Below are 21,776 nucleotides of genomic sequence, written 5' to 3'. Positions count from 1 at the left end.
CCATGATCAGAGCTCTGTGTACCATCTGTTGCAGGACTCCTTGTTCTTGTAAAAATAATAAATAATACATTTGATTTATTCACACTTTCCATTCATAGTGAAACTCAAAGTGCTACAGTGTTAATAACAAAGAACACACAGAGTACATAGAGTTAAGATGAAAAAGCCTTCATGGAACAAAATGTCTTTAGGCCTTTATTTTTTTTTAAAGAGACTAGAGTCTGTTTTTCTCTGAGAGGGTTAGGAAGGCTGTTCCCCATCGTGGTGTAGCAGAGCAGAAGGCTTAATCTCTTATGGTGTGAAGTACTCGAGGGCCTGGAGGAGCAAGCTGCTGGCAGATCTGACTGCGGGTGCCAGTGGAGGTTTGTGGTATCATTATTTCCTGTCTGTAGGGAGGCGCATGTCTGTTGATGCACTTGTATGCAAGTAGCAGGACTTTGTGATCAATGCTGGAAGAGACAGGGAGCCAGTGCAATGAAAACAAGATTGGTGTTAGGCTATACTAGACTCACTACTACAGTCTTGACGAGATAAGGGTGTGGACAAGTTTCTGTGCATTTGACAGGGTTAGAGAGTTCACAGATCTTTTTGAGATGGTAGAAAGAGGTTTTATGTATACCTTTTATATGGTCATCAAAAGTCAGCTCAGGGTCAAACTTAAACCAAACAGTCGCATTAGTAACTGAGGAGGAAATGAGGGATGCCGTGGTCGTCAAAGGCTGGATGAGGAATGTGGGATTACATCAGTTTCACTGATGCTTAACTTGTAACTTGAAGAAAGTATGATTCTGGCTCTATGTTTGGGATCATGCACACTAAATTTAGGACTTATCAGACTCCTCTCTAAAGGTATGATGGATAAGAATCTAAACATTTAAAAGTGCCTAAAACTCTTGCATATTACTTTAACTTTTTTTTAATGCATGGATTTTACTTTCCATTTTTTTTACGTAATATATGGATCTGTATACTTCTCCCACCACTGATCATGAGACAATATTGCTGCAAGGTTGGTGTGTAGATGCAGCTTAAATTCAAAATCCACTGTCGCCATCTAGCGGTGGTGCATGAGTCCTCCTGAGACAGGAAGTGACGCAATGAAAACAATAACGTGAGACCGAGGGAAAAACGCTTCATTATGTCTTCTTTGAAATAATAAATGAGAAAAGGCTTCTTTTTGCAAGAATACTCGAAGAGCCTCCAACCAAAAGAAGGTGTTTAAGGTCAGTTTTCTGCAGCCGTCGGCAGCTCGATAGCTAGTTAGCTGCTAACTATCCTCAGTAGGCGTCCTTATTGTTTAGGCTAATGTTAGCATGTTTAGCTCATTCAGTAAAAACGCGGTTTCTTTAGATATTGTATAAAGTGCGCTTAAGACATGTGTCGTCCTGTTATGGTTGAGATAAAACATGTCATAGAAATATTGTTGTTTACAATGCTAACGAGTGTCATAAACTGAGCAAGCCATCATCTTTATATCTGCCTCTCTTATCTTTCTTTATTAATACTTTCCCAGATTAGCGTAGTGATGGCAGCTTCTTTACCTCAGAAGCCAGGCATGGCAGGGATGCCCTCTCAGCAGCAGCAACAGCCCCATCTGCCCCCCGGTGCTCCTGCAGCAGCAGGTCAGCAGCCCATGCCTCCTCAGGGAGCCCTGAGAGAGATCTCCCCTGTGTTCCTCTGTCGGATCGGACAGGAGACCGTCCAGGACATCGTTACTCGCACTATGGAGATCTTCCAGATTACAAGAGCCACGCAGGTAATCATCAAGCTGTCAGTAAACTGGTGGGAAATGTTTTGCATGAGGAGAATTTGCTGCCATCTACTATACTGTTATAGTAGGAACACATAACATGCCAAAATCGGCTCATTTCTTTCATTCAGTGATGCTCAAACCCTTATTCATGCCTTATTCATTTTGCCTCCAGTCATCTACAATACTGCAACTCATTTATTGTCGGACTGCTGCAGAAATGTATCAACCATCTCCAACTTGTACAAAACACTGCAGCAGGGGTCCGTACATATGACCACATCTCCCCTACTCTTACTTGTGGTATTCAGAATTTATTTGTACATTTTACTGCTTATATTTTTAATCACTGAACGGTTTTGCCCCATCTTACATTACTGACCTTCTTACCCCTTATACCCATCTTTGCACTGTCAGATGACCAGCTGTTGCTCTCGGTCCCCAGAAGGACTCTTGAGATAGAGGGTAGTAAGGCATTTGCTGTAAGAGCTCCACAATTCACAAATCAGACAAACTACCTCAGTGTCTTTTAAAACTATCTTAAAAACTTATTTTTATAAGTTGGCTTTCAACCTATGCTTTAAAAAAAAATTGTTCTTTACATTAATGTATTCATTGGTACAAAGGTGTTATATAAATAAAACGTATTACTATTGCTATTTGTCTCAGCTGAGTGGAGAGACTGCTGCAGTAATGATTGAGTGGCTTTATGTTTAACTGATTTATTTTTCAGTGTCAGCCTTGGCATTGAATGCTGTGTCATCTATTACACAGCGGATGCCACTGATTCACTGCATCAGATTAAACAAAGGCAAAACTTTTATACCGGATGCAGTCCTGCAATAAATTGAGCATATGCAAATTTTGCCCCTTTTTGACTTGGCAGGTAGTCAGAGCAATGTTGGTATGACAGTATTTTAAGATGTAGTTTAGAGCTGCAACAATTTTCCTGTACTAAAAGCAGCATCATCAGGACTGAAATAGTGATTACATGGATTTTACCAAGGCATCTTCTACACAGTCTCATGTAATTTGTTATTAATAACACAACAGAAAAGGAGAGAGGATAATTTTGGAGCGCATCTTACGAAATCGACCTTTTACTTTATACTAAATTGAATGTTAATGTGGAAAATGTGAAAGATACACTGTCTATGTATGAGTAATAATCTTCTGCTTACAACCAAGTCTTAGGTTGTCTATATTATACATCCATCTGAACCAAATATAATATGATATAATAATGAATATCACTAAAACTGACAGAAGACTCTCTGTGTCTTTGCTTTAGCTTCCTAATGGTGTGACTCAGAGTCAGGCCATGTACCAGGACCGCTTTGGGAAGCTCCAGGAACACCTACGGCAGCTTGCCCTGCTCTTCCGAAAGCTTCGGCTCCTGTACGAACGCTGTGTGGAGATGACCTCTGACCTGCAGGAGGGGCCAACAGAGGTCAGGAATAAACTTTCTTTTTTGAATTGATTTTTTAGTACTTAACAGCCACGTATAGTCACAGTGAAGAAGCAACTTTTTCAGAAAATTGACAATTTCTGTCCTTTCCTCTGATCTTAATTGAAAATGTATTTTTTAGAATTGTGTAGGATAACCTTTGTCTTTTCTTATAGTTTTTTCTATCAGTATCATAATTATCTGCATTTATAAAAAAGGAGGGGCAAGACAGGACTCTTAAATTACTGTTAGTGTGTGCTGTGTCCTCAGCTGCTGCCATATGTTGGGGAGGAGCTCTGTCAAGCCTCTGTTAAAGTGGAGCCGTCCAGTCCTGCTGTCATCCAGGAGAGAAAAGAAGTTCTGGAGGTTTGTTGCTTTTTTCTCTGAGTCATAAATGATAATTAGTGACTGCCATTTATTGGTTTTTAAAGTGATTGGCCACATTTTTAATACAAGATATTCAGGTGAGTGTTGATAGAGCCCATTCCAAGTTGGTTTTGAAAAAACTCAGACCTTTTAAAGTCCCCCTTCAAATTCCTCTAGGTGGCAGTGTTGACCCAGGCCAAAGTGACCTCATGGTGCTGTGGATGAAATCCAGAAACTCTGCATCATTTGCATCTTTAGTTAAATTTCAAAAACAAGGTGTTGTTCTTTTAAAACCCTGGATTTTATGTAGTAAGATTGAGATGTCAAACAGGTTAGGATATTACCACCAGGCACCAAGATGAAAAAGAAATTAGACTTTTGAGGCTGTTAACCTTTATCAACAACAGTGGAAGCAAGCCAGCTATTGTTAAAAGTTCTTTGTTTCTACTTTTAAACTCTACTACTTTGTACTCGGAAGTCTCATCCTGTAGATGTAAAGGTAAATGAGTCTGAAGTATTAAGTAAATAATTCATTGCTTAAAGGAAGTTCACTAGTTCCTGCCCTGAATGTTAAATGCTGAAGCTATGACGTACTTGCTCCGATGAGTTTGACTAATGGAAGTCATCTGTCTTGTGCCCCGCCTGCAGAAGGTACGTCAAAAGAACCAGGAGATGAAGGTTCTGATGGATCAGATGAGGAACCTGCTGTGGGACGTCAATGCCATGCTGACGCTCAGGAAATGATGAATCTTCACGAGACCCATTCTCTGTTTAAGAGAGGAATTCCTTCATAGGTGTACAGACTGTGTCAAAGCAAAGACCAGGTGAAAGAAGGGAATGTGTGTTGGATTGTGGATACTGGACCTGAACCCTCAACTCTGTTACACCCACTTTGTATGTTGGCACTTCATCACTGCAACTGATTTAGTTTTTATATAGAGGTTGTTGAGGGGGAAACTATTACTGACAGCTGACATGGTTAAGATTTAAAACTGAAAAAGCTAATACACTCCAACTTTGACATTGTTGCAGAGTTGTTTTTATATACACACATACACAAGGCAGCTGACACCGCATTTTGTGATTGCCAAGTACTCTACAACTAAGATCTTGTCACTCCATGTTTAGTCGAATACGTTACGGACTGTTGTTTTCAAAAAGCTTAAATAATGAGTTGAAACCTGTATAGCCTCAGGTGAGAACAAAACAAAGTTTTCTTAAAACACTTTGTTCATGGTGTTTCGCCCCCAGGTGCTGACTCGACACCAAACAGACTTTATTTCACAGCAGGTAATTCTTCCAGAAAGCACGGCAGCCATAGTGACGAAGAGTATTTACAATGGGAACAATGGCCCGTGTTATGCTCTGTCAGTTATAAAAGCATGATGGGTGCAGAATTCAAATTAGCCCCTTGGCAGCTATGTATCTCAGGTGCTTTGTACATTAGTGTGTGTGTGTGTGTGTGTGTGTGTGTGCGCATGTGCTTAATGAGATTAGCCTCCCGAGTGCTCGACAACACACCTGTTTACCCCGAGGGTGTTGGGACTTGCTTGTCTGTGAATTTATTTTTGTAAACGGTGGGACAATAAGGTAGACCCACTGGGTCATTTCTGTTTTGTACAAAATAAACATCTTTTTTTTAATCAAAATCTTTGTGGGTACGTTGTAATTACATGAAAGCATATCCACCTGCACATAGTGATGCATTCACTCTGACCTCCTTTTGTATTCATCTCTCTTTAGAAGTCCTAACAGGCAGATTTCCCCCCATTTCTAAACTCTATGCTAAACCAAGCTGACAATCTCTTTCTTTACATACTGTTCATTAGTGTCGCAAAGCATCAAATGGACTAAGAATACCACAGTTGTAAACACTTGTGGTACATGTGATTGTACAGCGCTGTTGATTGTACTGTTTTACAGTTAAATCAATCAGCCCAAACGAGTATCTGCAATTTCTCACCAAACTGATGCTAGGAGAAAAAGAACTGCATAAGCAAAAGGCATGCTGTGAATCAGCAGTGCACCCATCGGACAGGAGAAAGTGCTTGTCTCAGTCTGTATGAGCCACTTACTGTATGTTGACACAATCTGAATTGGGCTCATAGTAATTCCAGCACTGAGCAGTGATAATGTAGAGTAGTTGCACACTTAGGTACTATTGATGCAGTTTGGACCGAGGTCAGTGTATTAGAGGAATACTTCTACATTTTGAAGAAGCACACTTAGTTGCTCTCTTGAGGGAGCTGATGATAAAACCGGAGCCAGGAGTTAGAGAGAGTGGTATCGATCTTCCCTGTCACTTGCAGCCAGAAAGATAATTTGCCAAAATGTCAAATTATTGCTTTAAAATATACATTTAGTACTGAAAAGAGGACCACTAATCAGTTCCTAGATCAACATATGATTCATGTTTTTTCACTTTTTCCACAGAAATGTGTGATCAGGTTTTTCTCTCTCCTGTGTAACGAGGATGAAATGCTCATTTTACCAGGTGCAGAGTTTATTCTCTGATGTCTTTCCGGTACATGTGATGTTATGGGATCCAAATGTGGCCAGTTGCTGAAAAATATATTCCCTGGACTTATTTGAATACAGGAACGTGTGTGTGTGTGTGTGTGTGTGTGTGTGTGTGTGTGTGTGTGTGTGTGTGTGTGTGTGTGTGTGTGTGGATGGAGTGACTTTATGGAGCACCGTACCAGAATTTGCATTTATAAATCATTTTATTGGTTTTACAGTTAGCTTTTTGATGTGAAATGATCTGTTTCCTTGGCAACAGTCCCTGCACAGTAGCGCTGAGACACACATTAACAGCCGGAGTGTATGGCACCAATACCCAGTCCCTTGGGTGCTTCTGGCATTAGATAGCCATTCCCTTCTCATTGTCACAGCAATAGCACTGACATTAGAAGTGTTCACGCGCATTCCTTTTTTTTGCTTTCCGATGGAGATTGTCCTTTCTTGGTGTGAGGCCCGATCACAGGGACTCTTTCAAGGCCCCTAAATTTCCTCCTCCGTTGTCTTACCAGACTCGTGGAGGTAGGAGAATCATCTGAAGCTCCTTTCAAACTTTATAGGCCCCGTTCTCTTCTTATTTGAATGTATATAGTCCAGAACAGTCCACCAGGGTCTGTCTGATGATTGTATTTCAGTCTGTCAGTCTCTCTGACTACATACCAGTCAGACTGTCCACCACTGATTGGTCAATGTGTCTGTCCAAAAGGCCACTAGCTCAGACTTCCATGCTCCCCAGCCTCTCTGTCCAACACAATCATGCCCTCTCCAGGTCTTTGTACTTCTTGCGGAGCACCGACACTTGATCTTTGAAGAGCACGGGGTCCAGTCGAAACTGAGAGTGGACCAGAGGCATGTAGCCAAACCAGTTGGCGAAGGTGTTGACACACTCCTGCCGCTGGTTGAAGTGCTCTGGGTTGGCCCAGGGGACGCTCTTTGTACCCTGGGAGGTAAAACAAGACACTGTCATTAACCATCCTGTCTTGACTTCACATTTGCATCCACAGAACAACAACAGTGAACACAAGTGGGGGGAAAAAAGACAAATGACAGTGAAAAAGGCTTTCGACAGTACCTGTGGGTTGGGCAGCTCCTTGTACTGCTTCCTTTGAGCCACTTTGATTGGCGGCAGGTGGGTTACAGCAGAGACCAGGAAGTTCATCAGGATGTCCTCACAGTTGGACGTGCGATCCACCAGAGTTCGCAAAGACTGGGGCAGGTAGTGGGTGAACAGGTAATGATAGTACCTGTAGGGCAGATGTGTACACAATGTTAATGAAGAGTAATAAGTACAAATTGAAATGCTGATTGGATTATGATGATGAAACATGAATAGGTCACCAAAGTTATAACAATTCCCTGTGTGGAACATCTGCACAACATTTGATGGCAATCCATCCAGTTGTTGAGATGTTTCAGTAAGGACCAAAGAGACAGACATTGCCATCCATGGGGCCATAGATTGGACAACTGTATTCAGTATTTTAGGGTTGCAGCTAATGGTTATTGTCATTGTGGATTAATCTGCTAATTTGTTTTATGATTAACCATTTAATTTATAAAATGTTAGAAAAGTAGTGAAAAAAGCTAGCTGCTATAAGTTCAGGAGTATATCTTAAAATGTCTTGTTTCCGAACATGAGGTTACTATCATGTATGACACATAAAAGCTTAAAATCTTCACAAATGAGAAGCTGCAACAAGTAAGTGCTTTGAAGAATAAATTAGTAAAACAATTATATTTCTATTAAAATATTATCTAAACACCTAAAATGAAAATGTAGAAATGTGTGATTTCATAACAAATAATTAGCTACATGATTTCTTATCACACTGCGAGGTCAGACACACCAGCACCTGTGTGATAGAAGGCACTGTGACATCGACAGAAAAGAGTAGATGGTGTTATGTATGTTGATGATATGTATCTGGGACAATTTAACCATTTCACCACCAGTGGGATTTGATATTTATAGTGCACAACAAACTAAATCCCTGTGGTACAAGGAATATGTTCCCCTATTCCTTCAGTTTTAAGATTGCTGTGCTTTCTATTCACTTGACGCATTACATTTGTTACACTTAGCACCTCACATAATCTTCCTTCAGATGTTTTATTTGTGCTGGGAACTAAAATTAACCACATATAATTTAATTCGAATGTTTTTGTTTTATTGGTTTTTTTGCAGCTGATTCTGGGAAATTGCTGTTTTCCCCTCTTAGGGAAACATTATTTATATATAAAAGGCTCATTTGAGGGATTTCAAAATGAGTGAGGCAGTTTTTTTTTACTGTCTTACAATTGTGATTTCTCTGTTTTTTAAGTTGTGAAAGAGGCATTTGACATAATGCAAATCAGCCTTGACCACACTAGTAAATATCAGCAGTCCTGACCTAAGGGCTGTAAGGACTCAAATTAGCATGGCAAAATGTGTTTTCACTGAATCAGCTGAAAAAAATGACCACATCATCTCAAAATGTTTAACCATCTTTTAAACAGCTTTGTCTGTGGAGTAATTACATTTGTATTGCATGAGAACTTGCTTCTCTCTGCCGTTTCACATATCAACTTGAGGCTTTTTCGAGTTAATCAAAGTGCTTGGAAGTAATCCCTGAGAAATTCACCCTTTCCTCTTCTTCTCTCTCATCCACACGTACGCAAAAATGATCCGTGATGATATTTCTTTCTTTTTGATTGTCTCTTATTGTTTTTCATGTTAATAGTCAAGCCATTATTCTTGTAGCGGCTGCCGTGACAGCCCCGCAAAGATCTCTGACAGGCAATCTGTTTAGATCTTAGTTACATAATCAATGTTGATTCTGTAGGTGTATGTCTAAATTTAGGTGTGTACAGTGCCAAGATGCGCGCTTGTTTTAAGTTAATAATGAAAACATGATGGAAAAGCATTAAAAAACAAGATATGTGTAGCTCTAAATGGCATTTCCTGTTTTTAGTTGAAGCTATGGTTTGGCTCTATAGTTGGCAATGCTGGTCTGTTGGTTGATCCACCACTTAAAACCAGACTGAAATTGGATGGATTGAAATTTGAACATCTATATTTAGGTGTGCACACTACATACAGTACATGCATGCTTGTGATGTTGATATGCTTGTTTAAAGATGATGACAAATTACAAGCAAATGATTCAAAAACAAAACGTAGGATTGCTCTAAAGGGCATTTTCTGTTTAGCTTTCTGTACGGTGCTGATGTACCTGTGGTAGAAGGCAGCTCCAGTCAGGACGATGGAGTAGTCGTTGGTCCATTTCGAGGTGTAGCCCCAGGCGCGCTTCAGGGGATCCCAGAAGTGGCTCCTGGGAGGGTAGCCTACGATCCGCTCGGGGAAGCTCCTCCATACCAAGAAGGCAAAGTTCACCTACGAGAACAGAGATGGAACACTTTGATGCTGTGGCTACTTTTCAAGTAATATTGATTTTTACACATGTGCAGCACTACATGTACACACACACACCTCACTGGTCAGCAGGACTGTATCCTCGTCCAGACTCAGTACAGCTTCTGTCTCTATGGCAACGTGAGGTAGGAAGCGACTGGTGGTCTGCGATAAAGCACAGGAGTAAATTTTACTTCTGGTACTGAAAAGCTGGATGTTGTTTGGCATCACTTTGAGAGATTATGAGATTGAGTGAGAGACGATCATATTACAGTGAATCATGTTGAGTGACTGAGATGAGTGAATCACTTTAGATCCTGGCTTGGCAGGTGAAAACAGATGGACAGTGAAAGAGAGCCAGAGAAGAAACTTTGAGAATGAATGACACTTATGAAAATGAATGCCACACGGATCAGTGGACATGTCAGATATACATGGATAGGAAGAAAGACAGAAAAATACACATCACAGCAGCAGACCGGAGAAAGAGAAACAGAGACAAAGAAAAAAAAAAGATACACAAGGAGGCTGAGCGGTTGACAGTTTGTCATGCTGTCACTCAGATGTCAGAGCGACGTGAAGTTATGAGTGGCATTGGCCCTCACCTTCCTCCTGCCGTCTGTCACAGTGAGGGGGACAGGCATGGGTGGCCATTTGCTCCGATTTGGTGGCGGCTTCTCGCTGTTCCACAGAATAATGATCTGAAGTATCAAACATACACAGACAGATGATGATTTAGACTGAATAGTAATTGTCGCTGTCATACAAAAGTCACCATTGGTAGCTACACTGCATTTAATTTTGTCCTAATCTTATCACGGAGGTTGGGCTTCACTCACCTGTGAGCAGTACTTTGACTTGGAGACCACTTGAAGTAGCTTCATGATTGGCTGAGACTGAGAGACCAATGGAGAGACAGCATGGATGACAGCAGTGAACTCCTGACCTGGAATGACCCCTGAGGAAGGGCACAAAACAATTATTTGAGGATAAATTTGAGGCACGTGTTAACTTCTGGTATATCTATAAAACAACACTAAGGATCATCACACCAATTTAAAGGCACTATGCGTATTTATTTTTTTATTTTTTTACAGTTTAGATAGCAAAGCAAACGTCTCATGTTTCAACAAAAACAAGCATATGCCATCATGCTAATTTGAAAGACGTTATAATCAAACAATATCCTACATATAGTGGTTTTTAATTTTATTGTTTGATTGACTGATCTACCTATAAAAACAACAGGATTTCCAAATTAAAACCAATACAAATCAGGATATTGGTAGCCTAAATACTTGATTATGATTGCCTGGAGGACTGTTGATAACAAGTGTGCAATCAGGATTTGCATTATGCGGAGACTGATTTAAAAACGATGAAGTGTGTTTACCTAGTCCCAGGTAGTAGAAAGGGAAATGTGCGAGGTGAGTGGAGTACTCTGGTAGGACGAGCAGACCTCCAGGCTGGGAGTTCCACATGTACTTGTTCCTTGATATGTGAGAAAACACTCGGTCCTTAATGATCTGGGGAGAAAAGAAAAACAGATGAGTGTTGGATGTGGGTTGTAGTGTGACATGTTTTTCCTCTTTGAATGAGTGTCGTGGACCTTCATGTAAACTCCACTGCAATTTGAGTACTGACGCACTTCTGTTTGCATATTACAGCACTCCCCAATTCCCCAATGATGAGTATGTACTTCCCAGTTACACCAACAGGAGGTGTCCACGCAGCAGAGACACCAGCATCCACTCTGAGGCCCTCTGCCTCACTGACCTCAGGCTGACTGCACAGCTGTCTCCCATGGGGAAAGGTTCCCCTCTGCATGCTGTATGTATATAAGCAGCTTATCACCAACCTCCAGAACCTTTCCTTTATTATCTCTAGCATAAATCCCCAACAGCAAATACACTAGGGGCTACCAGACTTGCCTTTATAAACATCGGAGTGCAAAGCCTACTACTCACTGTGTGATTTCTTCAGATTTCAGTGGGGATAAAGCTGTTGTTGCACTGCATTTTTTATGCACTAAAAGTGTCGCTGGCGGTGTGTGCAAAAAAAATGCTCATACAAGAAGGTTATTATTTCCTTTCATGCATCGTTTAACCCTCGAGCTAACCTTAAAATGACTTTCTTGTAGCTGGAGTAACCTTTGAAGTACATTTCTTTTCAGCTTGTTCAAAGAGTGAAGGTTAAAACTAAAAGTCTCCACTCAACAATGTTTTTTTTTTTTTTTTTTTTCTCGTTCCCTCCAGTTGGACGTTTCAAGCTTCACTTTGCAGAATGATGTATGTGCAGAGTTCGACACTACAAAGCAGTTTTCACAATCATCTGCTGAAAAGTGGAAAGTTTCTCTGAGCTCAGTGAAAATACACTTACGAGCACAGATCTGTGACATCACAACTAGTTTGGAGCCAATGGTCGTCCAATATTCAACTTACACAAGGTGTGAGGTAGAAACTTGAGCTTCCAGTGCACAGACCCACACTGAGAATGGACTTTAGATGTTAAGGGTTTTAACAAGATAATTGAACTTTTTTGTGGTAAAAACACAAATTATGATTCAAAGTAGAGTACTTTATATACTTCTTAAAACATGTCTGGAAGGGATCTTTAAGATGGACCGAGATAGCTACTTTGTGAGCAAGAGTCGATATTAACATTGAAAATTAGGTTGTTTCAGATATCGTAATGACTCCCTCAAAGATAAGAACATTTTTTCTGAGCCTCTTCAGTAGTGTTGAAACTATTCTGAAAAACAAACATTTCTCAGTCTGATAATGGCGTGCTGTGAGGCAGAAACTGGCAGGTTGAGACTGATATTTGCAACGTAATGATATATCATTTCTACACATTAGGGGGTTTCTCTGAGACTTCAGGCAGATCGGATGTGGACTGCTTTAAAAATGTTCCCTATACCATCACTACAACACTGAACTGACACAGTAAAAAAGAGAAGAAATGTGGAGAACGGGACACGATCCAACCCCATAATCATAATGATAGAAGGGTGGTTTGATTGAAAACTCTGGTGGGAAGCCTTTCTGAAAGAAGACTGATGATAGCACACAGGCTGTAAACCGCACAGAGGTGGCAACTACGGCTGTGTGTAAGACAGAAAACCTGTCTTTAACAGCAGTGGCTTCTTTTTCTAGATGTTTTCACTGGAAAGGATATGTTGCAGCACATTCCTAAACAGAATTGTATGGTAGCAGAAACGCTGAGTATTTAGACTTGGGATACATTTCAATTAGGTTTTGTAGTTAGTACACAGCAGCCAAAAGAAACACACCATAAATATATGTGGAAAGAGATAAACAAGTCTGGTGGCAGTAAGGGTCAAAGTTCAAGCTATGATTTGATTCAGTGACACATGTATTGATTTAGTTAAGTAGTAGCATTTAAATCAGCAACATCTGGAATCACCACAGTTATGGTGGCCAAGTAATTGGTGCAAATTCTTCACACAGAGTTCAAATTTGGTGAACTCAAAAAAAAAAAAAAAAAAAAAATTCCTTGAGGTTTACTTCCCACATTGTAAGACGAGTTGACATCCATTAAAGCTCTAGCTAGTAGAAGTTGAACCTTTTGTGAAAAGCTAAATTAAAAGCTATTAGTTTGTTAGCATGCTAAAAAAAACTATAGCTTCCAATAAATTTACCAACTTGGCCAATATTTCTTCTAGTAGTGTAATAATTAGTTCACGTTTTTTAGCTCAAGTGTCATAAAATGTTACCCATCTGTTTAGTTGCTGCATTAGTAACCGAGCTAATGAGCTTGCTACCTGAGTCTGACAGTTAGCATATAAGAAGAACAAAAAATAGACAAATAGAAAACGGAAATATAAAAGGATGATATAAAAGAAAATAATAATAGTAATAATAATAATAATAATAAAAAAAGAAACTAGAAAAAAAAGCAGTGCGAGCTACTGCAGCTAATTAGTGCTAGTATGCTTCCACCTGGCTAGCATGTTAGTGGTTAGCCCCAAAAGCTACAGCAGTTCACCAACGAGCACAGCCAGTACATCACCAAGCTTCTAAAACCAAATATTTCATAAAGGACACAAAGAACAATATCGCTGTGCCACTCTCTGGTGTGACTGTGTTTTTATGCTGAGTGTGTTAAGGCTGAGGCTGACCTCCAGCGTGGTGAGGACTATCTTATCCACAGAGGAAAAGTAGGCATCCCACAACATCTGGGTCCTCTGTCTGAGAGCCAGGACTCGCTCATTTCCCACTGCTCTCACTGTGGACGGCACCTGAGGAAAAAAAAGATGAGGAGAGAAAGATTTTAGACAGTGAAACAGGGAGAGAAAAATAGAGCAAAAAAAAAAAAAAAAAAAGCCACAAAGATTTGTTGTATGTTTAACTAAGTCTCATCTCTGAAAATAGACTGGAAAAAAGAGAGAGGAGGAAATGGCATTTAAATGATCAAAGATGAATAAACTGAATCGAGTGCATGCTTAATCCAGCCAAAGAAAAACAAAAAAAATCAACAACAGTGCAAAAAAATAAAATTAAAAAAAAAAAGTTCACACAAAGCTGATTTGTGGCCTCTTGTTCAGATAATTAGACCTTAATTAGTAAGGGCTAATTTGGGGGTTTCAAGTGAATCTTCAAAATTGATTTAATCGCTTGGAGAGTTAAGCTCAGCAAGCTCAATCAAAGAAGAAAGTCATGTTGAACTGAGAAAAGTGCGAGCAGCTGACTCCATTAAACCTTTTAGCCTTTACACAGCTAACACATTTTTTAATGAGCGCCAGTTAAAGAAGCCAGGAGGCCGCTAAATCTTTCTCTTTTTTCTCATTCCTGCCCTTGTTCTTTCAACCTCTCGGTTTGTCTTCCTCTACATCTCACTGGGCGATCTCTCTCTCTCTCTCTCCCTCTCTCTCCCTCTCTCTCCCTCTCTCTCTCTCTCTCTCTCCCTCCCTCCCTCCCTCCCTCCCTCCCTCCCTCTCAAAACATCTAAGGGACAGCTTCACTATAGCATTTGTCTCAAGTGTCTGACCTCACACATCCTCTTCTGCAAAAACCTCACTCTCTTTTACCTCAGATCATCAACAATGTGAATGTGTGTGTGTGTGTGTGTGTGTGTGTGTGTGTGTTATATGTTTGTGTGTTCCCATGTGAGTGTTTTACAGGCTTGCAGAAATGCCACTGATGAGGTCACCCTCATTCAATCCAATTCTGCCCTAATTTGAAAATGTCTCCCCTGCTCTGAGCTCTCGGGCCTTGTTCCTGTTCATTAGCTGAATGCCAATTCAGGACCTCTATTGGTTGGGATCGAGGAGGATCAATGCAGGGGAGACATGGTGTAATTTGTGCAAGGCGGAGAGATAAAGGTTGTAGCTGAGGGTGAGGCGGCTTTGCTTGCTCATTGTGTTTATTCGTGTGTGTGTATGTGTGTGTGAAAAGAGACACGGACACAGAGGATGAGTGAGCAGGCGCTTTTGAACCCGGAGCTGGATTAAGACCTCTATAGATGTTTAATCTCAAAAGGCCCAACCTGCAACCACACCGTTTGATACAGGTAATGCCTGTTTTACAGCCCTGCTCGGTGGATGTTTTCCAGTGATTATGATTACGGTTAACATGAGATAGGACAGCAAACAGAGCACAAAATAAACCTGTTACACTGGTAGAGTGTTGTTTTCTTCAGTTTTGCTTGTTTGGATATTATTTCTTTCACTATTAAAAACAGATGAGACCCACAGAAAGATTTGAATCATTTACTGAGTCTCCAAATAACCTTTAGTTACTGTGGTACATAACCAACAGATCATTTGCAGTCATTTTTCTTCTCACTTATTATAACCTTGATGCATTTTTGGAGCTTCCTTGATCACCTCGTGTACCAGACACTGTGGTAAAAGCTATCTTCCTGCAGCATAAAACAAATCAACTTTTGGGTATGAATAATAACATCTTAATTAATCTACAAAACAAGCAAATTAAAGGTGTCACCTTGGCTCTGGGAAACAGGCTTTTCTACTTTTCGCTCAGAATTTTAAAGACCAACTGATTCATTCATTAGTACCTCCAATAATCTTCAATCAATTAACATATAACATGTATATTTTCTCTTCTTTTAAAATAGAAATGGTAATAAATAAATAAATATGTGTTTCAGTTGGTGTCCTTTGATGCAGGATAGCTGTTTCCTGCCTCCACACCTGATGGACTGGAGTACAGTAGAAGCTCAAAGGCATGCCGGGTTTCCGGGTGCATGCACAGGGCATCCTGATGCGCTAGTTGTGTGTCCGTGTGAGTGAGCACTTATCAAAGTGTGTGTCCATGCTTACACATTACCTGCAACAGTAATCGCTCATCTCCCTCAATGACCGCCTGGTTCCACTGTATGACGTCAGAGAACGGCAGCTCCCAACCGTTACTCAGCAACACGGGAATACACGCCGCCTGGACACACACAAAACACACAAAAAAGAGTGGAGCGAGTCAGAGAGAGTGGGGTTGAGAAAGTGATAAACCAAACTTATAGGACAAATTGAACATTTCCATCCATATCCGTCACTTTATCTGTGATCAGCTGCAATTTGACCGGGTTCAGCTTCCCATGCTGCCGGCTCCTCGTTGGCAGTGAGCAACATACGGTAACATGACAAACTACAGCTGCGTGAACACAATCTGTAAGAGTTCCGTCCCAGCTGCTTGGCACCATGATAACCCAAAACTGAGCACATCGTAGGATCAATGCTCCTGTGTGTGTGTGTTTGTGTCTTTATGTGCAGCTGACCGTGCGTGACCCTTATTGGGTGGCGGCTGCAGTGAGTATCAACTTCTACGGGATCTCTCTTTTCCTAGGAAGCCCCCGCAGGTTTGTTAAAGACTGTCACTCATACACATGCGAGCACAAAATGCGGCTGACTCTCGTACTAATTAGGTACAACCACTGCAGGGATAAATGCTAGGAAGGAGGTAAAACAAAGGAAGAGATAGAGGGAGGAGAAGAAGGAGGAACCGGAGACGTCATGCTTTATTAAAGTTAAATTTTGATGTTGCCTTATCTTCTCATTCGCTGACAGGTTTTTGATGTTTTTCGCTTTTCTTTTTTTTTTTTTTTGCTTCCCTAGCTCTCCTTTGGTCTCCCCCTCTCTCAGCATCTCTATCAGCTTCTCTCTCTCTCTCTGAGGGAAGACAGGAGGAGAAAGGGACCATTTCTCTCCTCTGTGCTCTCATTCCATCCTGCTCCTCTTCCTCTTTCTACTCACTGTGGTCTGGGGTGTTGATAGGTCTGGGTGTTATTTTTCTTTTCCTAATTAAACCACCAGAGAACCAGCAACAGCAGCTGAAATAGTGGAGATCAAACGCACTCTCTGGCCCACTGGGTCTTCCACGCTCCTGCATTTCGTCTGAGAATAGGCCTGCTGAAGGACACTTGAGCAAATGAGAGGACTTGTACGTGTGTGTATGTGTCAGGGTTGGCCCCCGGTTACAACAAGGTCACGCAAAGACTTCCAGAGTGATAATCCAAGGCCTCTAAATTCGAAATGCAGCCCAGGGCTTGCCTGAGTCTTCCCTCCACAGAGATGAGGCACTTTGAGGGTGAGTTTCAAACATTTCAAATCCCCCCTCACCCCCTGCCTGAAGGGGGAGTAACAAGAAACCCTATGTGCTCTGTAGTTGTTTTTGCTTTGTTTGCATTGGGAGATGAAGAAGAGGAGGCTTCGAGCGAAAGTGTATGCGGAGCGTGCAAATGTGTGTCTCTGTGTATATTGGAAAGCTGGCAGCAAGTTTCCTACCACACTGGTAATTGCCAGTTCTTTTGTGGGCTTGGCTGGCACCGAAGTAAAATTAAACAAAAAATACACAACTGAAAAATCTTGAAAAGTGGCTTGAATGGAAAAGAGAGGACGTTTGGGAGAAGAAAAAAAAAGAACGCAAGGAAAAGAGAGGACAAAAAAAAGGAAGACAGGAGGAGAAAAGGACCATGACTGCTGCCTACTGCCAAGCCAAGTGGGTTGTGTGTGGATTTGTCCATTCAGCAGACATCGGTGGGGCAGGCTGCCACTCCTATGGATGCTTCCGGACCATTCATGCACAGACACAGACACACACACACATACAGCCCCAGAGAGCATTGTGGCTAGGGAACATTGTAGCAGCCAGCGAGTTCAGTGTGCAAATCTAAAAACAGCCACTACTGCTTCCTGCACTGGTGTCAGACCGTCGACTTGGGTGGCAGCGAGAGAACTACAGCAGACCGGCTTGCTTTAAACTGTTCTCTCGCTCCACTGCCTCGCCACTTCATTGTTTGTGTACTTGTGTTTTTTTCACTGATAGACTTAAATGAACGATTACAGTGTTTTTGTAAGTGTGCGCAAGCGTGTGTTAATGGACCCATTTCAGTTTAAAAGGCCTAGCAAATAGCAAATAAAGCTTTATGGCTAAGGTTTCCACTCGACACAACACAACGGCCTGGGGAAAACACTTGCAGATGTAACCATTAAGGTGTCAATAACCAAAAAAATAACAAAAAACGACATAAACCTCGACTCTGGAACATAAACATTCTGCATCCTGTGCACTTCCATGTTGACTCGACTGTATATGAGCTGGATCTCATTGAAGCCAGGCTGTTTCCTGTAAAAAATGTAATTTGGTCACCCCTAATAGTGTTATGTGGAGGGAAATGCTTGCAGCTAATGTTTTTTTATGATTGCTATGCTGGCAAGTAATATGTAGAGATTTTAGCTGTTTGTTTATGTGGGCCTCGGAGAAACTGGAAAGTCCCCAAGTCCGCAGGCAGGATGAATGTAGGAAGGGAGAACAACAACAGAGCAGGGTTTTTATGAAGACCAGAACTCAACTTTACTTGTTAGAGTTATGCTACTGCATTGTATTCTTATGTGGAAGTGAACAATTGATTACATGGTATTTATGACTGTGTGCAATATACAGTAGGTTAATGAGTCTTGTGCAGCTTGTGCAGCATGATAATATAGTTAATTGGACTTTAATAATGAATATAGGTGTTACCTGTAAGGACTCCAGGAAGCGGAAGGAACCCAGACGTCGACCTCGAGGCACCAAACAAAAGGTAGAGTTGTGGAGCAGCTCCTGGTAGTCAAACCTATCAGAAACAATGACAAATAATATATATTTATTGACTTAATTTATAATATATATAAACAAACAAACTAATATTATTTTTTTAGCCCAAGCGAAACTGGATATTTGAGAGTTTAAAAAATCAGATATCGATTCATCAGGACAAAAAAACACAGTACATGAGCACATAAAACAAACAAGCACTATCAAAAACAATCTGTTTGATTTAATGAAGTAATTAAAGTATTATGAATAAGATATGTACGAGTCATTTTACAGATGAATCCCTATCAGTGCTGTCTCTTGAATTTCTAAATATCCTCAAACACGTAGAGCTCATCTTATTAGACTACGATTGATTTACTACCTTTTATATTAGCCATTGATCGTTGCTATTTTTTAGGCAGAATTCAGCTTCTATAATCTATAAGGATATGCAGCGTTTCCTTGCAAAAGACATCAACATGGGCTCTTGAACTTAAATTAGGCATATTTCAATATTTTCTGAGGTGTAAGCACATAACAACTGATAAAATTAATGAGGGAAATAATTGGCCAATTAATCAATAATGCAAGTAAATCAGGAACTGCAACCCTAACTCAGCCTGCATATACTGTATGAGCAAATACTGATATCTAGGCAATTAGTCAGAGAGTGATTTAAGAAGGAAAAAGTAGTTTGTGAACTTGGAAGACAAATGTGCCAGCGGTCAATGAAAAAGAGTCATCTTGTCTGATTCGTGAAAGATGGCGATAGAAAAGCCACCAGCCCCTATCCTCTGCAATAACCAAACGACAGCAAACAAATCTAATAAATATCCTGCCAGTGGGGTGACACGCGCTTCTTTTGATATATGATATTTAACATCTGTCACACATAAAATAAACCAGGACTTTTGTGGCTTTTCAGTTCTGATATTTAGTCATAATGGCTCAGATTATATACAGTCATAAATCTTCCAAGTTTTTCTTTTTTTTTTTTTTTCCCCTTCCCGCAGACAAGTTGGCACCACTACAGATAGCTACTGTGTGTTGGAAAATATATAAATCACTGAGCCCATGAGTAAATATGTCCTAATCTCTTTTCTCTATTGATTTGTGTAGTAGACAGGACAGGCTGAATTCGTGCCAGATAAGAAAGTTTGTGTGTGTTACCCCCCTCCCCATAAACTGCTGCCATACGTCACCCGAGTTCCACTATGTAAAAAGAACCCCCGAATGGAAACCTCAGCATCAATGCTCTCCCTTCATGCCCCTATGTGGACCAGTAACGGTCTCATGGTAAAGAACTGCACAGTAGGAGTAAACAGATGTGGAAACAAACAGGCTCTTATGGGAGAGTTCCTGTGGCCTTGACTTCTCCCTTCACTCCTTCACTCCCACTCTGCCCTTGTTTCTTCCTCTCTCTCAGTCCTCATCTTATCCATGCTTTCTCCTCCACTTCAACCCCCCCGTCCCCTTCCTCCTCCTCCCTCCCCTTCGTTCTGCATCTCGCTCTGTGTGCTCGCTCATTTGCGGAAAGAACATCAGTGTAAAATATGCCTGCCATTAATCTTCTCAGCCTCTCAGTTATTTATTCAACCCTCAGCGAGTGACGAGACGCAAGATAAGTGAAGATAAAATAAGATAATCCGTTATTAATCCCACAGTGGGGGAAATTTGCAGTGTTACAGCAGCGAAGCGGGATAGCAAGAAGCATCAGTTTAAAAAAAGCAAGTTATAATAAATAAGTGAACAGACTCAACGGTTGAATTCACAATTTTGCACAAAGGAAATATTGATATTGCATAGTTAAGTATACGTTGACATTGCGCATGCGTGGATTTCTCTGTTTTTGGCGAGTGTGGTCTATTAGGAGCAGTGGCAACTGTCTGACAGCAGGAAGGAGCTGCCGTATCTATCCTTCACACACCGCTGGTGAAGCAGCCTGTCACTGAGCTGCCCAGTACTGTCAGAGCACCCAGCATAGTGTGGGACATGTTCTCCATCAGGGATAATAGCTTAGCCATCATTCTTCTCTTTCACCATCACCTCCGCTGGGTCGAGGATGCACCCCAGGACAGAGCTGACCTTCTTTCCCAGTCTGTTAAGTCTCTTCCTGCCAGCAGTTGAGATGCTGCTGCCCCAAAAGACGACTCCACATGAAATGGCTGATACCACCACAGAGTCAGAATAGGTCCTCAGAGGTGTCTCCTGCACTCTAAAAAACACCTGAGCCTCTTCAGCAGTCCTTTCTTAGTGTATAGTGCATTTGCATTATCAGGCCAGTCCAGTTTATTATTCAGGTCAACAGCCAGGTACTTTCACCATTGTCCACATTCCCTAGATGGTTCAAAGGCCCCCGCATTTCCTCCCTGGATGAAAAAAATTGGGATTTTAAATGCTGATGTTGGCATCGGTTAACATCGTCGTGCTCAGTCCTGGACACCAGCAATTGAATGGATGCCACTGTTTGAGTGTATATTCAATATGTGTGCACTAAACGGACACACACATACACAAACACTGGCATCAGTTTACTGAAAGGCAGCCTTGTTTGGCGTTCGTTACGGTTCTGCTCTGATATTCCTCCACCTGTTGATAGAGCTTTGCCATCGGCGCTGCTGTACCTACGTGTGTGTGCGTGCGCGTGGGCGTGCGGTGGATCCGTGTGTGCATCTGCAGCAACATAAATCTCCAGTGTAGAGTGTTGATGTACATTCGAAATGAATCTCCAGGCGTCAAGACGGTTAAAGAGATTAACACAATATATTTCTAAGGGATTTTGTGTCCAAATCTCGTTCTGAGCTCGGGATTTAGGCAAACACATGCACTTAGCCATGCATGAGTAAATGAATTTATAGATTGTATCTGCGAGGATACTCCACTCCTCTCTTTATATATGCATTTGAGCAAAGGGAGTAAAGAAAGAAATGTAACAGAGAGTATACATTGCTTTTAAAACTTAATATATTTACTTCTTCTTCCTGAGTTAATACTTTGTGTGTATGTAATGAAATATGTGTGATAATAATTTAATGCACTCTATGTTTTCCTGTTTATGTCTGTATGTGTGTGTGCAAGATGTGTATATTTTTGTGTGTGACTGTTGTATCTAATGTGAGACAGCGGGACCCCTTGTATGTTCCAAATGTGGTGAGACTGAGCTGGTTAGTGTGACCCACTTCTCTCTCTGGTCCTGCTGTGTTTGTGTTTGTGTGTGTGTGTGTGTGTGTGTGTGTGTGTGTGTTTGTG

The 21,776-nt window shown here is 41.1% G+C and overlaps 2 protein-coding genes across 2 annotated transcripts in view; one reads left to right on the top strand and one right to left on the bottom strand.

Annotated features, from left to right (window-relative positions):
- Positions 1-1,353: 1,353 nt before the first annotated feature.
- On the top strand, positions 1,354-4,459 carry zgc:114119 (Mediator of RNA polymerase II transcription subunit 30-like). Its single transcript, XM_053334489.1, has 4 exons — positions 1,354-1,756; positions 3,042-3,200; positions 3,468-3,563; positions 4,212-4,459. Exons 1-4 carry the CDS (start codon positions 1,526-1,528, stop codon positions 4,305-4,307), a joined length of 582 nt encoding a protein of 193 aa, XP_053190464.1. The 5' UTR covers positions 1,354-1,525; the 3' UTR covers positions 4,308-4,459.
- Positions 4,460-6,274: 1,815 nt separating this feature from the next.
- ext1c (exostoses (multiple) 1c) overlaps positions 6,275-21,776 on the bottom strand; it is a 72,653-nt gene continuing 57,151 nt past the window's right edge. Inside the window, exons 2-11 of the mRNA XM_053335002.1 lie at positions 18,471-18,564; positions 15,783-15,890; positions 13,613-13,732; positions 10,865-10,997; positions 10,311-10,429; positions 10,077-10,172; positions 9,550-9,636; positions 9,293-9,453; positions 7,153-7,324; positions 6,275-7,020 (exon numbers count right to left, since the gene is read on the bottom strand). Of these exons, the coding sequence (XP_053190977.1) occupies positions 6,835-7,020; positions 7,153-7,324; positions 9,293-9,453; positions 9,550-9,636; positions 10,077-10,172; positions 10,311-10,429; positions 10,865-10,997; positions 13,613-13,732; positions 15,783-15,890; positions 18,471-18,564 (1,276 nt within the window). The 3' untranslated portion in view covers positions 6,275-6,834. The remainder of the gene's footprint in view (positions 7,021-7,152; positions 7,325-9,292; positions 9,454-9,549; positions 9,637-10,076; positions 10,173-10,310; positions 10,430-10,864; positions 10,998-13,612; positions 13,733-15,782; positions 15,891-18,470; positions 18,565-21,776) is intronic.

This window comes from Scomber japonicus, chromosome 15 (genome assembly GCF_027409825.1).
Source record: "Scomber japonicus isolate fScoJap1 chromosome 15, fScoJap1.pri, whole genome shotgun sequence".
Lineage (NCBI taxonomy): Eukaryota > Metazoa > Chordata > Actinopteri > Scombriformes > Scombridae > Scomber > Scomber japonicus.
The sequence above is the reverse complement of the archived record's forward strand: the minus strand, read 5'-3'. Positions and strand labels throughout refer to the sequence as shown.

Bases quoted from the DNA above. Each gene is read 5' to 3' on its own strand.
- zgc:114119 (XM_053334489.1), top strand. From the start codon at position 1,526: ATGGCAGCTTCTTTACCTCAGAAGCCAGGCATGGCAGGGATGCCCTCT. The intron at 1,757-3,041 runs GTAATCATCAAG...TCTTTGCTTTAG, and splicing joins AGATTACAAGAGCCACGCAG to CTTCCTAATGGTGTGACTCA. The intron at 3,564-4,211 runs GTTTGTTGCTTT...CCCCGCCTGCAG, and splicing joins AGAGAAAAGAAGTTCTGGAG to AAGGTACGTCAAAAGAACCA.